Below are 16591 nucleotides of genomic sequence, written 5' to 3' on the forward strand. Positions count from 1 at the left end.
ATATTATTATAATTCCAAACCGGAAATAGTCTATGCGTCTGGGTATGATTTGTGGAAGTAATTGCAACAAGTTTGAGCTTTCTAAAAAGCTGTGGACTGCTTCGCTCTATCCTAATTTATGGTAATAGTACAATGTATGTGTGCATGTGGTTGTTGATTTAGTATTGGAAATAGGAGGTGTGCATCTCTGGAGGTGTGTCTAGATTGGCAGAAGTTTTAAAATACAGATAATGCATTTTTGTAAACATTGTATAGGAACATTGTTTAGCAAAACAAATCGTGCATATTGCATATTAACAAAGAAAAATAAACACGTATTGATAATTGATATTTCAATATTGAATTTCAGTGTGTAATATATACATAATAAAACTAACATGAATTAATGACAGTTGATCGGAACTGAAATACACATAGCTAATTTTCCGGCATTCGATGTCTTATCCTGAGACGAGAAAAGTCTGTAATTCTTTATCTCGTTTAAGCCAGAAGCTATTGCTGTGTCTCAGTCACATCATAAAGCAACCAATCAGAATCTATATGTGATAAGTCATTGTTTCACGATGGCGTGTATATCGACTGAAACTAATAGCTCCGCACCGTGATGCGAAGCAATAATTTGAAAGTGAAAATCTACAAGCACCCATTTAATTTAATAAAATGATATTCAAAAAACCTGACAATCATGATGAAATAGATATGTGTAGTCTAATCGTATACATTTTTATACTTGATCTAACAAAAAAATCAATTTACCGTTACATTTTCTAAATTCTTGAAATACACAATATGTGATATATTTATGCTTGTAATATTTGCCACTGGATATTAATCATTATCAACCACAACAGAAGCAGTAGTTGGCATTAAAACAGTTTCATAAATGTTCTTGTCTAAGTTTATGATCTGTGATCTAAACACACAATTTCTAACAGAAATGTGGCATAAAAACAAACAACTTCTAATGTTAACATGACTTACCGATGCCATGATGGTATCCCCACGGTGACTCATGACCATGAACTAAAATCAAATTAATAGAGATCAATAATAAAAAAAAACATCATCATATATCATTTATATTGATCAGTATCAAGATCAAAATTACGGAAAGCAGATTACAACATCTAAGCGATATTTTCCCTATATGAAGAACATTCATGTATGCATTAAACATGAAGTACTTTGAAGTGACTGATTTGAAAATGTGTTTCACGGTCCAGCTTACCATATGGAGCTTGATACCAAAATACAAAGCTATGACATGAAATTCCTGATAATAATTTGAAGAAAACTTCTTATTCGTGCATCGATGTAAAAGAAGCTGTATGTAGGCGGAAAACTAGAAGTATATCAGTAACGGTTCTGAAAAGTGTCAACAGTGTATAGATTACCACAGATATGCTTGGTACCAAATATATAGATGCTCTGATTTGCAGTTGCTGAAAAAAATGCAACGATTTTTTTGATATGTGTATCAATTTATGTGAAGAGGCATACATATATGCGGCAAACATAAGGCAGATAAATGACGGATATGTAATATCAGACGGTAATGCTTACTAATATGAAGCTTAGTGGCTAATTAAAAAAAATCCTTGATGTTAGTCGCCGAGGGAAATGCAACAGAAATGTGTACATACCGATGGCCTGAGGTAAACGAGATCATCCTTTCTTCGAAGCGGTCTTGAAATTGTGGCGGTTATCTTGGAACTCAAATAATCGTTGTAGTTTATTAAGGAAATTTGTTTCATTTCTTATACATCCTTGGCTTTCAAATATTCGGTTTTGAGCGTTCCTGGTGAAGGAGGTAAATCCAGTAAAGTGCTTCGGACGCATGACATTTATAACGTGTTGTTTTCATTTTTTAGTAAGTTTTAGGTATTTCTGCTGAAGAAATCGACATTTCGACACTAGGTTAAAAAGAGAAAAGGAACAGGAAAAAAAACCTCTAGTCAGCTAATTTCAAAACAATGTTCAAACTTTCTCAGACATACACAACAGATCTTAAATGGTTTTGCCAAAGCGTATGTTTGTTGCATATATGTATACACACTTTGTATTCATATTAAGTATTAAAGTGAAATTCATTGTATTAATGTATATGGCCAATTCCCCGTGCATTTATTTTACTCGAGATTGAAGTTCAATCTTAACTTATAAGTATAGTATCCCAGCTTCCTGTGTGTACTTTGAAGTGATAACAATACTATAGCTTATTTCTAATTACAAAATAAATGCTTACAGATAGCTCATATCTGCATTTTGATGATTTTCGGCAGTTATATAAAAAAAATACATGAGTTCCACATTTTTTACCAAAACAAGACAAAAGTTGTGTGTTGACTCCTAACGTAAAACGGTTAATTTTGCTAAAAGAAGTTCGAATCATCGGAGCATAATTTTGTCCACGGCGTTCTCAACAACAGTAGATTGTGCACAGAGCTGATTTTATTGAAATATGAATTAATTGAATTAATCATAGATGAAATTATAAAAGTATGTAAACATTGTTACAAATATTTTGAGTACATTATATATTCTCTATAATTTTTAAATTCTATTAAGGGTTGCATCTTTCTGATTTGGGCCCTGTGAGTTATGAAATTATAAGGGAAATTGGCTTTACCTATTTTCTCATTTCCTGAAAATATTTAATAAAACTTATGTACTGTCAGCTATAGTGTTTTGATTTCTTAATGGAATTCAGTGTTTCTTATACTATAGTTCACTTAAGGTGGTACCAAACACCTTGACTAAAATTAATTTGGCTCGTTCAATTTTCATAAAATGTTTACAAAATATTTACTTTGACCCTTTGACAAAAATATAAAAATTTCAAAAAATTTAAACCACACACTTTATCGGAAAAATTTCATTGGATGTATAGCAGTTTGACAAACACTAATGTTGATCATGGATAAGCTTAATATTTCCGTAACAATAGAACGTCATTAAAACGTTCAGCTGATTTTTACAGAGTTATCTCCCTGTAGTGTTATGTACCACCTTAAACGCACTTTATGAAAATAGCACTGAATCAATCAGAGTAGGAAATTGTTTGCAGTCAGTATTTTAAGAATCAATAAACAAACGAACTAACAAGGCGAATTTGCTTTATAAAGTCAATAATTTTGTTGACTGTAGAAATTAAAACGTTCTTTTGCTTTAAATACACTTATTCTATCTTGAAAAAATGCCAATGCAGACACATGGCTTTTTCTAATTCTAGCAAAAAGTTTGTTTCAGTATAATTTGATCGTTGTAACAAGAAATTATCTTTAAAATCTGTATTTTTCTCCCTACCCAATTTATTACTTAAATTTATCATAGTTGGCTGGTTATTGTTATAGAACCTTATTTAACATTCGTTGGAGTTGTTCTAGTGTGTATTATGTCTGGACATGAAATTTTAATATGTAACACCAATTGTCTTTATAGGCAGGAATGGCCACTCCGACGTTGGATTTTAGGAATAATGAAATAAAATGATAAATAGCAAAGTGACTTCTGTTGGTCTTGTAAAAAAATATGATTTGCGTTTTCTGTCCTTATATACTAAATGTACAAGTAAAAAAATATACTCATTAATTAAAGATTTTAATATTTTAAAACAATGTTCTTATAATTAATATATCAAAGTTAAACTTTCTTGAAAGTTCCTCACTAAAAATTATAGCCTAAACATGATTATACCTTTTAAATGTAAAAGATATTGTTATCAGAAAAAAATATTAATTTGGATTTCTTTCTACGCACATTTACAAACTCTTTCAAAACTCGTAGTCAAGCGATTTTTGACTGCTTCTCACATTTTTTGCATTTACAATGACGGATCTGGTCATTTTGAGGTGTGGGATTGTTAACAAAACTTGTTTCTGTATCTGAATATTTCAATTCCGTTTTCATCTGTGTGGGCGAATTGTGAGACAGTGAAGTTTTGTAAAAAGTAGGGACCCCTATTTTTTATTATATTATAATAGTTACAATTTCAATACAGTTGTTTAGGTGGTTTACGCTATCATGTGTATCCTGCGAGATGCATCGGGCTTTATCATTATATTGCTGATAAGCCGACATACCACATGTAAAATAAATATTATGAAAATGTATTTATAATTCTTTATTCTTTCCCAGGTACCAACCAGACCCGGGTAACATTTTCTGGGGGCTCGTCCGGGATATGTTGGCTGCAAATATGACAACAAAGTGAAAGATCAAACAAAAGTCAAGCATGGTTAAAGAAACAGAGAAGGAGGAGGAATTTAGATTGGAGGTTACAGGAAAGATTTACATTCAACCGTTGGTTGTTTTGAAGACCCTAATTACCGAACTAGAAATACCTGCCGAGGACGTTTCTCAATTAACCAAGGTAAAGGCAATAAAGTTGATCACACAGTTTTTGAAAGATAAGCAGAAAGATGAAGATAAAGGCACCACGACCCTATTACAAATAAATGATCTTATCGGGAGTAAAACACCAACTGAAATACTGGTAGCTAAAGGAATAGAAGAAACAGCTAAAGACGAGGAACAAGAGGTTGATGATCCCGAAATATCGTTGAAATAACACCATTATTAAAGGATAAATGCTCATTATGGAGAAAAGATTTCAAGATTTCTGGACAAATTGGCGACTCAAAATCTTGCATTTCATTCACTAGTTTAATTCGTCAAATAGAGGCAGGAACGGAAAAAGGATACGATGACAGAGAAATAATCCAAGTTGTAATACGGTCCATCACTGCAGGGTCTAGTTTACGTAATTACTTAGAAGGAAGGAGTAACTTGACTCTATCAACCTTGAGGGGAATACTTAGAGCGCATTATCGCGAAAAGACAGCGACAGAGTTATATACAGAACTCTGCAATTTATCAAAATCGCAAAAAGAAAATCCGCAAGAGTTTCTACTTCGGGCTCTTGATATAAGACAGAGAGTGATGTTTGCATCCAATGAAACTGAGGATGAACACCAATATCATCCAGATCTAGTTCAAGCTATGTTTCTACACAGTCTTATGACAGGCATACAAAGTGACAACATCAGGCAAGAAATGAGACCTATTCTGAGTGATAAAAATGTGCGGGACGAAACTTTGATATCGTCATTAAATCAGATGGTGTTACGAGAGAATGAAAGATTAGCAAAAAGTAAAGGGTCCAGGGGTAAAGTAAACAAGATAGAAGCGACAGAAGAGAGCGATGTTTTCGGAGATTTTAAGGATGAAGTTAAAAGGGAATTGGCAGAAATCAGACAGCTAGTCACAAATGCCTATAAACAACAACAACAACAACAACAACATACGGCAAACAAGACCACACGAGAGAGAAAACCAGGATGTCCGCAATGTCAACAATCAGGAAATGGAGGACAATGCTCTCATTGTTGGATATGCGGAAGTTCCGAACATTTCAAAGCCGGATGTAAAAATAGATTTAGAGCCAAAGACAAACAAGACAGACAGGATCCGAGTATACGGAAAGTGTCTGTAAGTGAATTGAAAGGAACTGTATTCCAGCTTTCATCAAAACAAAAAAGAAATTTAGTAAGACTAGTTGGATCGAAATGCGAGGTTGACTGCTCCTTGAACGGGAAAGAATTTCGACTTCTATGGGACACGGGAGCACAGATATCAATCATCCCAGTTCAATGGCTGAAAGAAAAGATGAACGAAACTGAAATCAGACCATTGTGTGAATTGATGGATGGCAAACTAATAGTCCGTTCGACAAATGGCAGCGAAATTCCATATGAAGGATGGGTACAAGTTAACTTCAAATTGAAAAGCAAAGAGGAAAAATTAGAAAATAGTCTAGAAGTGCCATTCCTACTTAGCTCACATCCGGACATGAATGAACCGATTATAGGATATAACGTAATCGAACATTACATGGAAAAACATAGAGATGCCGCTGAAATTCTTAAATCTTCGATGGGAATCAAAGTCAATCGAATAAACACAGAAATGAGCATCATCAAATCTAGTAATGGGGACATTTGCTCCGTAAGAAACGGGAAAAGGGATATCATTATTCCAGGACACTCACAGTCTATGATTAAGGGAATTGCGCACGTGAGGGATACCAGCAATAGTACATCAGCTGTTTTCATGCCAGAAGGAAATTTCGATATACCAGAAGAACTAAGAATCCAAGAAAGTCTTGTAAGATGTGGAAATGGTAGCGCTTCAAAAATTAATGTCGTTGTGGAGAACACATCAGCTCATGATGTCATTTTACCAAAGAAAGTAAATATGGGAATGCTTCAGAACGTTAAAGGCGTTTTTAGCATACCAGATAAGGACGGTAAAACTAAACACACATACAAACAAGATATATTAGACAATAACAATGAACAACTTTGGGATCCACCAATCGATCTAGGTTCAAACTTGGAGCTAAGCGAGAAAAATAGAATACAGCAACTGCTTAGGGAAGAGTGTGGAGCTTTTTCAAAGGATGGGGAAGTCGGTTGTGCACGGACTTGAAAATGAAGATAGAATTAGCTGACAAAACTCCCGTAAATAGGTCATATACTTCAATACCAAAACCACTGTACCAAGAGGTTAAAGATTATCTTGATATCAGAGATAACATTTGCATACCATATCTAGACGATGTATTAGTATTCAACAGTAGTTTTGATGAACACCTTATGAACGTTAGAACTGTATTGCGAAGGCTCAAAGAAAAGGGTATAAAGTTAAACCCTTCAAAGTGTGAACTTTTTAAAAGAGAAGTTCGATATTTAGGACATTTGATATCTGAGACAGGATACCAAATGGACCCAGCAGACAAGGAAGCAGTGATTGCTCTAAAAGAAAGAAAACCAAATACTATAGGAGAACTTTGAAAAATTTTGGGATTTGTAGGATATTATAGGAAATACATTCTTAATTTTTCAAAACGACTTAAACCAATTTACAACTTGCTCAAAGTCAATGATAAGTCACAGAAAAAGAGCAAAATTAAAGGCAAATCGACGAACCAGGCCTCGTCAGGCACAAAAATAAAATGGTTAGAAGAACATACAATGATATTATCAGAAGTGATAGATTGTTTAGTTAAGCCGAACATAATGGTTTATCCACAATACGAAAAACCTTATATTGTACATACAGATGCATCACAAGAAGGGTTAGGCGCAGTTTTATACCAGACACAGGCAGACGGACGTTTAGGGGTAGTTGCATATGGATCGAGAACGTTGACACCGGCGGAACAAAATTATCACCTGCATTCTGGGAAGTTGGAATTTTTAGCACTTAAATGGGCAATCTGTGACCGTTTTCGGGATTACCTCTACTACACAAATGAGTTCGACGTTTATACTGACAACAATCCTTTAACATATATATTAACTACCGCAAAATTAGATGCGACAAGACACAGATGGGTGGCCGAACTTGCCGACTTCAATTTTAAGATTCATTACAAGCCCGGCATTCAAAATGGTGATGCTGACGGATTGTCAAGGATGCCATTCTGCTTTAAAGGTTACATGAATAGCTGCTCTAAAACGATTGAAAATAATAGTATTACGACAACACTACAAACTGCTGACGCACAAGCCAAGGGTGAAATTGTTTGGACTGTAACACTATCAAAATGCACCGTTGAAATGACCGACGATGAAGTTGAAAAATTATCAAGTCCGTTCGGAAGTATGTCAGAGAAAGTGGATCAAGCAAATGATAAAACGCAGAGTTTGACAAATCCGGGAAAAAAATTAGAAACTAATTTGCAGACAAGTGGTACAATACCATTAAGACATATTATCGAAGCACAGAATCAGGATCTCGATTTAGGGCCGATAATAAATTTGAAGATTCATAAAAGATCTCCATCAGATCACGAGAAACATCAATTCAATCATGCACAGAAAATTCTTGTCAGGGATTGGAATAAACTACTGGTAAATGAAAAGGGGATCTTACAAAGAATAGTAACCATCGATGGAAAAATAAAAGAACAGTTAGTCGTACCTAAGCACTATCGTAAACTAGTGTTAAAACAACTACATAACGATATGGGACATCTTGGAAAGGAAAGAGTATGGGCTCTCACCAGAGAAAGATTATATTGGCCTAATATGTTCAAAGACATAAAACAATATATTAACTATGAGTGTTCCTGCGTGAAAGATAGGATACCAAGGAAAAAGGGAATTGCACCAATGCAGTCCATCAAGACTACATCTCCATTCGAACTAGTGTCAATTGATTTTTTACATCTAGAAAGTTCGGGTGGTTATGAATATATGCTGGTGGTTATGGATCACTTTACAAGATTTGCGCAAGTTTATCCGACACGCAATAAATCAGCTAGGACAGTCGCCGAGAAAATCTTTAATGATTTTATATTAAAGTTTGGTTTTCCTCAAAGAATTCATCATGACCAAGGAGGGGAATTTGAGAACAAACTATTTAAGCATTTACATCAACTAGCAGGTGTAGCAGCTAGTACGACTACTCCGTACCATCCACAAGGTAATGGACAGGTTGAACGATTTAATAGAACTTTACTCTCCATGTTAAGAACGTTACCTAAAGTCAATGGAAATATCACTGTCATAAAGTAGTTCATGCATATAACTGCACACGTTACGACACAACAGGATTTTCACCATTTTATCTATTATTTGGACGGAATCCAAGGTTACCAATCGATTTGACTTTTGGATTTGAAAATAAAGTAAACAATTCATGCAATACATCGATGTATGCTAAGGAATGGAAATCAAACATGCAGAAAGCTTATAAGTTGGCCTCTGAAAATGCCTGTAAGTCTACAACTAAAGAAAAACGTCTATATGACACAAAGGTGCGAAGTAGCTGTCTACAAGAAGGTGACCGTGTATTAGTTAGAAATCTTCTAGAACGAGGAGGACCGGGGAAATTTCGATCATATTGGGAAGAAAACGTATATGTAGTTTTTAGACGTCTTAATGACGAAAGTCCTGTTTATGAGGTTAAAAAGGAAAACAGAACCGGAAGAAATAGGGTACTACATCGAAACATTCTCATGCAATGCGACAGTTTACCACTAGAAAGTACAACAAGTGCTCACGGAAGTGACAAAAAGAAAACCGATCACCGAAAAACACAAAAATCTACGATCACACCACATAATGATGTCTGTGAAAAAGATAGTGACAATTCAAATGACTTAACGTACAAGGTCCGATCTACTGATAGATATTCAAAACTACCGACCGATGGAATTCACGTTGATAATGAAACTGTCAATGTTCCTAATGCTGTATCAGACGACGAATCTGAAATCATTATCCCGAATAACATCGAGAATGTAACAAGCAAAGACAAACCAACACGGTTACGGCATCCTGCCGCAAGGTTTACATACGATACACTCGGAAAGCCAAGCATACAAACTTTTGATGTGAATAGGAATCATATACGACAATATCCAACAACAGTCACATCTAATCATTTGGAGAGCAATCTAAATCCTTATTCGGTTCCATGGTTTCAGCAACATCAGCAACCGTATCAACATCCTTATGTCCGTTTCATACAGCCACGATATATGTTCCAAACATATTAAATTTCAGTAACTGTTTTTTTAGTTACACCAGAACAGCCGTGTTTAAGTGAAAAGACGTGTGACGAAACAACGAATTAAAACCACTCAAATGACAGAAACAAAAAGCATATAGTGAAAGTACAGTTTAGTTGCGTGTCTGAACTGTTCAGTACCAATTGAATGAAACTTCAGTATGACTGTGGTCATCAAAAATAGGCTTAAATGTCAAATGACTTTTTGGAAAATGGCCATTTCTAAAGTGACATTATTATGTATTTTATTACATTATGGTGATATCCATAAAGACCAAATAGTCAGTTAACAGTCCTAAGAAGAAATTGATGTGAAGTATTAAATGGTTAAACATATCAGTTAAGAAAGAGGTTGTTAATTGTGTCAAAGAATCTGCTTTTATTTCTAATGTCGGGACGACATTTTTTTCAGTGGGGAAGGATGTGAGACAGTGAAGTTTTGTAAAAAGTAGGGACCCCTATTTTTTATTATATTATAATAGTTACAATTTCAATACAGTTGTTTAGGTGGTTTACGGTATCATGTGTATCCTGCGAGATGCATCGGGCTTTATCATTATATTGCTGATAAACCGACATGCCATATGTAAAATAAATATTATGAAAATGTATTTATAATTCTTTATTCTTTCCCAGGTACCAACCAGACCCGGGTAACAGAATAACCTCGGAAACACCAACTGGAATACTGAAAATAATATTTGATTCCCACAGATTTTTTTTTAAATTTGAACCACAAAGGAATCCCTATTATGATTTTCTAATCTGCACTTGCAGTTTAGCGGTTAATATCAATTAATTCTGAAAAAATGGAACAAATTTATCTAGCAAGAACCACATAAAAAAATTATTGTTTTATCTAAAACAGATCGTCGTATTGACTTTGTGTTATGCTTTAAAAAGCAACACTATGCTCAGAGTCATGTAAATCATCAGTGGCAACACTATGCTCAGAGTCATGTAAATCATCAGTGGCAACACTATGCTCAGAGTCATGTAAATCATCAGTGGCAACACTATACTCAGAGTCATGTAAATCATCAGTGGCAACACTATGCTCAGAGTCATGTAAATCATCAGTGGCAACACTATGCTCAGAGTCATGTAAATCATCAGTGGCAACACTATGATCAGAGTCATGTAAATCATCAGTGGCAACACTATGCTCAGAGTCATGTAAATCATCAGTGGCAACACTATGCTCAGAGTCATGTAAATCATCAGTAGCAAGTTCCTTTTTTTCCGGTTCAGTAAGTAACTGACAATGGATGCTGAATGGTACAGTTCCTTTTTCTTAAAGTTATGTATGGAGGTTGAATCGAGTTTGTCATGAACACGGCAATATACACTATCTTATCGCACATCTATTGCCTCAAAAAGTGTATTATTCCACTTTTCTGTTGCTTTTGACAAATTTTAAGTGATAACAATTTAGCAAAGTGCATAATTCCCATTACATTTGATTATAATCTTTTTGGCACTGAGCGAACAAATTTAACAGAAATGCTGAACAGTTTTCGTATAAATCTGGTTCTATTCCGATGTGGAATAGAATTAATCTCTCCGTAAAACTTAAGAATAAAATTCTTCAAACGCTACTAAAATTAAAAACTGTGCTAAGCCAATTATTTAGACACAAAAATAATGCACATTTATGTTCTTATTTGCAGAAATCAAGACATAATTCAATTTAATTCATTGTCAACTACAATGCAATCCATGAGTAAGGCAAAAATGGAGAAGGGAATTATTCTTCATGAATATTTGAGATAAAAAATAAACAGGTAAACTGATATATGATGAGTACATCAAAAAGGCTCGTGAAAGTTAAATTTGTATGTTTTGTCAAACTTTTGATTTAAGATATAAATATTTTAAAACAATGTTCTTATAATTAATATATCATAGTTTAACATTCGTGAAAAATTTAAATCTTTAGAATACGATTATGCCTTTTAAATGAAAAAAGGTATTGTTATCTGAAAACATGTTAATTTGCGGTTTCGATGATGAAAAACTAAAAAATCGAAAAGTCACACTTTATCGCGATTTTACAAAAGTCTGCACTATAAGAAAACTCTACGACAGAGCTAAAATGATAGTATGATGTTTACTCTGTCCTTATGTAGATTTTCAGCCGTAAGGTAAGTCGGTCCATTAAACGACTACTTTTTGATTCAGCCATGCTGTATCTATGCGATCACTCTGGTTTTAGAGATGGTGCAGAATACTAAGTTGAAGACATATCATGAAACTAAATATGTGTTTTTATGACTTGCAGAAACTTTCTACACCATTTTAATCATCAACTGCAAACTTTTGACATGTTATTTGCCCTTGAATTAAGAAAAGATTGGTCGAATAGTGACTTTATTTTAGATATACACTTGTATATAGTTCCTTTCTAAATCAAAATTTATGATGATTTACCATTTATGAATTAATTTGAAAAAGTATTTGTACATCAATTGAATCAGTTGATAAGAATTTTGAAAGTTTTATATTAGTATCTTGTGCTTGTTTAAATTATTGTTCAGTGAAATGTAGGTCAACATGTGTATTAATATATCTAAGTTGATTCCCACACTTTTTTGAAATGGTATTACTCCAATTCTTTCCATAGGCAAGTAAGAGTCAGAATGTTTTTCAACTGTCATGATTTTCAAATAAGTATTAATTAGAAACAACCCCAGGCTTAATTCAAAACAGTTAATATTTCATGACCTGTTACATAATTAAATAGACACAGTTTATTACACAACTAACTCAATACACACATTCTTGACCTCAATAGTAAACCCACAAATGTATTATTTATTTTGATCTACACTACATTAAAATATTCTGTTAATTTTGCTAGCTAGCTGGATGATTAATCTGATGTGTTTTTTTTTTCAAAGAAAAAACTTAAAATGAAAAAAATATGTATAAAAAATGCAAGCAAATTTTATTCTATTTGTAAAATCAGTGCCATTATCATCTGACATAAGAAACTAATCAAGTTCTAATAAATTAGTTACAATTATCAGAAATTTGGTTGAAATATTAAACAAAACTGCATAACTCATATCTTAGCATTTTCTGCAATAAAATTTATTTGTTTGTTTTACATTTATATCTCATTATATTGCTATTTATCATTAATTGGAAATATCTCAGCATTAGGTATTTGTACATTCAGATTTGAATTCAGGAAATGTATTTTTCTTAATGAAGAATGAACACCAATTTAGATAAAAAATTATTATTATTTTTTTTAATTTTTGTTGTTGAGAAAGTGCATTTGTATGGCCTCTTTCTGAAAATTATTAAACCTGTCATTTTTAATGGCATATAAAAAATATATTACTTGTTTGACGATTTTCCTTTCCATTCTTGTCAAAAATAAAATCTGACAGAGTCTAAAATTGAAAGATCAGTATATATATCTATATTTGCATCAATATTGCGAAATTCCCTACCTTTGGACAATAACATAGAAATTTTACAGTAAGATTGGAAATGAAAAGAGTACAAAATTTAGAAAAAAGTATGGTCAGAAAGAATGACTAGCTATGAATATGGCTGGATCACAACATCAACGATGCTTTGATTTTACTTGTCACTCCACTATTAGTAGTTTGATTGACCACCAAACTGGACAATGGACGACACAAAAGGTATAAAAGGTTCGCTTAGCTAGCTTTTAACTTTTCTCAAAATGTTTGTAGCAAAAAAAGTTTTATCAATGTTAAAATTGTCCATTCTTTTGAATTTTGAGAAACTATACATATTATGCGTTTTCATCCTTTGGTAAAGTTATTTTTTTGATGAAAAAAAATTTAATTATATTTTACGCACGTCTACGCAAGGTAAAAAAAATCTTGGGTGTCTTTACAGAAAATTGGAATTTTTCAGTCTTATTATGCTGTTATCATTCAATTTTTTTTAAACTCACACGAAAGCCGTGAACAAATGTTGTCAAATTTAAATATGACTGATTTGTCTACTTTTGAAAATAATAGATCATTTTGATCACTTGAAGACCGTTACCTCTACCTCACAAAATCTTTTTAGGCACTAGCACTGTTTTTTTTTTCTTTTTAAAAAAAATTTACAAAATAGGAAAAAAACTTGAACAAACTAATTATTAAAACTAAAAATAAAGTTTGAATACATATTTTTATAGTAAATGAAGATCTTTTAAACGGTTTCCCTTTTCTCCGTCCCAAATATAACAGAAATATTTGTCACTGGACCTTATGCCTCATTTGTGTATTTTACTAGTGGGCATTTTTTCTACTTGTATAGTGAACAATTGAAACAGCATGATATAAACTGTATTGCAAGAATAAGAATTGTTTGTGTTTAGTTCAGAGCCCCACCTTATCTCACACAGTTTGGAAAAAAAAGAATTAAAGAATTGAATAACATTTTTTTTAAATGACAAAATTGATATAAAAGACCATTCCAAGAGAACTGTAGCTTGAACGATTTAACAATTTTCATGATATTGAAAGACAGTAAATATATCAGTGTCGATTTCATGAAGAACATCTGTTTATCACTGAATGACATTAAAAATTCCTTCAAAAAAATTGAAACACTTTATTACTTTCATGCGTCCGAAGCGCTTTTCTGAATTTACATTCATCAGGTACGCTCAAAGCCGAATATTTGAATGCCAATGATATATAAGAACCCAAGTTACCGTGTGAACTAGTATAGCCAAGAAAAAAATACACTTATATACTTATGTGTTGATAAGTAATTAGCGTTATATTTGAAAAAACAATAAGTTTTTACAGATTTTAAGATTGATCTGGTTTTTTTTATTTTGTTTGTTTGTGTGAAATTGGACATTTTTTTACCTGTTACGATATTCCCTAAAAAAAGAGATTTCAAAAAGGTTCCCTTTCACTACTAATCAATTAGATATATTTTGGTCTAAATATTGCCGCTTACAATAAATTTTCTCTTTTTAAGAGTAGTCGACGTTTTGACACTGGACATGGTTTGAAAAGGGAAAATAAATATAGTAAAAAAACTCCAGTCAGTTATATCAAATTATTTTTCCACCTTTCTCATGGAAAACTGATCTGAAATGGCTTTGTCTAATCTTATGAGTCAGAATCCGTGTACCAAAAAAGACTCGAATATGGGATTCTCTAAATGTCCATTATTTTAAATCACTACTTAAAGAATGTCCGGAAGAAATTTTTATTAAAAGGAGAAATTGACCTGAAGTCCTGAAATGAAACACAGGATACACTGTATTACTTAAATTGTCGAATTCCAAAAAAATGAACGAACGATTTATTACTGATGTTCATCTCAAAGTAACATGCAGTGGGCGTACTTAATGAAGGTATATTCAGAAAAGTTCCGAACGAACGTAACTATGTTTGACACTGATAAACGTCCGAATACACCATAATCATGATAATAGGGTTTCGTAACTTTTTTACTATACAACTTTTTAAAGAATTTTAAATACATTTCCAAATAATGATAAATCAATTATAATCAAATTTTAATTTTAAAATATTGGCATATAAATTACCTGCACCACTGGCAAAATTTGATCCAACTAGAACAATAATGCACGAAGCAAATGTTGAAAGTTCCATTTTGAATAAATGCTCAATTCTTAAAATTTTTCTTTTATACTTTGTTACCTTGTTATGTAAGACGGACTAGCGTGACAACATTCTGCAATATTTTAATTAGTATTGTCAAGAGGGTTAAGTTCGTGTGTACTTATGATTAACTGTTTTGTTGCAAGTTGTAAATGTTTCAAACGTAAATTAAAGTAGTTCGTCAAAACTTTTTTGCACTTGTCGAGAGACAAACAATAAGTGCGCATATGCTTTGTTTAAATTTGATGTATGTAATAAGTACTCTTATCGTGTAATAAAACAAATAATTGAATAAGAAAGAAATAAACACTGCAAATCGGCGATGCTCAGCCTTAAAAGACTTATATCCAGAATGCGTTATTGTCTGCGCGTGCTAGTATATCGTACACCCTTAAAAGGCACCTGATGCTGTATCGCATGCCCTATCAAGGCAACTGCTACCGTATCGTATGCCATAATAAAACAGCTTCTACTGTATCGCATGCTCTAATAAGGCACCTGCTACCGTATTGTTTGCCATAAGGCACCTAGCGTATGCACTAATGAGACACCGGCTTCGTATCGTATGCGCTAATGAGACACATGCTACCTAGCGTATGAACTAATGAGACGCCTGCTGCATATCGTATGCACTAATGAGACACCTGCTACCTAGCGTATGCACTAATGAGACACCTCCTACCTAGCGTATGCATTAATGAGACACCTGCTACCTAGCATTTGCACTAATGAGACACCTGATACCTAGCTGAGGCACTAATGAGACACATGCTACCTAGCGTATGCACTAATGAGACACATACTACCTAGCGTATGCACTAATGAGACACATGCTACCTAGCTAGTGTATGCACTAATAAGGCATCTGCTACCGTTTCGTATCCCCAAAAAAGACACCTGCTACTGTATCTTATCCTTAATGGGATAAATACGTATTTATGTGTACAGACCCAAAACAGTTGACAACAGTAACAAACTGTCATTTTGTCGTTTGTTTTGGCCTTCAGATTAAAATGGACATACAATTATTATCGTTATTTCTACATTTTATTTCAAATAATTTTAAATGACTATGATTAATAAGAATGCAATGGATTCTTCATTTTAAGATTCAAAATCATGTTTAATTTGTGACATCAGTAAGAACAGTACCATAAATAATTACAGTCTTTTAAATTCAACATTTATCAAGTATGCGGATTTAACAATGTCAACATTAATCAGAAATACGGAAGGATTAGATTGTGAAAAATAGTTTCATGCATGTTATTTTGTATCCTGCTTATGTCAAAGATACTTTTCGTTTATACGGGGTTAAATAAATGTTTATCATTTTCCTTGAAGTAAAGTTGCATAACATATCATGAACATGAGAGTTTAATTGATATTACTTG

General features: G+C 33.1%; 1 protein-coding gene across 1 annotated transcript in view; it reads right to left on the bottom strand.

The window, feature by feature from the left end:
• LOC127736367 (carbonic anhydrase 1-like) overlaps positions 1-15237 on the bottom strand; it is a 36032-nt gene extending 20795 nt beyond the window's left edge. Inside the window, exons 1-2 of the mRNA XM_052246875.1 lie at positions 15122-15237; positions 982-1023 (exon numbers count right to left, since the gene is read on the bottom strand). Of these exons, the coding sequence (XP_052102835.1) occupies positions 982-1023; positions 15122-15188 (109 nt within the window). The 5' untranslated portion in view covers positions 15189-15237. The remainder of the gene's footprint in view (positions 1-981; positions 1024-15121) is intronic.
• Positions 15238-16591: the final 1354 nt, after the last annotated feature.

Source organism: Mytilus californianus, unplaced genomic scaffold (genome assembly GCF_021869535.1).
Source record: "Mytilus californianus isolate M0D057914Y unplaced genomic scaffold, xbMytCali1.0.p SCAF_30, whole genome shotgun sequence".
Classification (NCBI taxonomy): domain Eukaryota; kingdom Metazoa; phylum Mollusca; class Bivalvia; order Mytilida; family Mytilidae; genus Mytilus; species Mytilus californianus.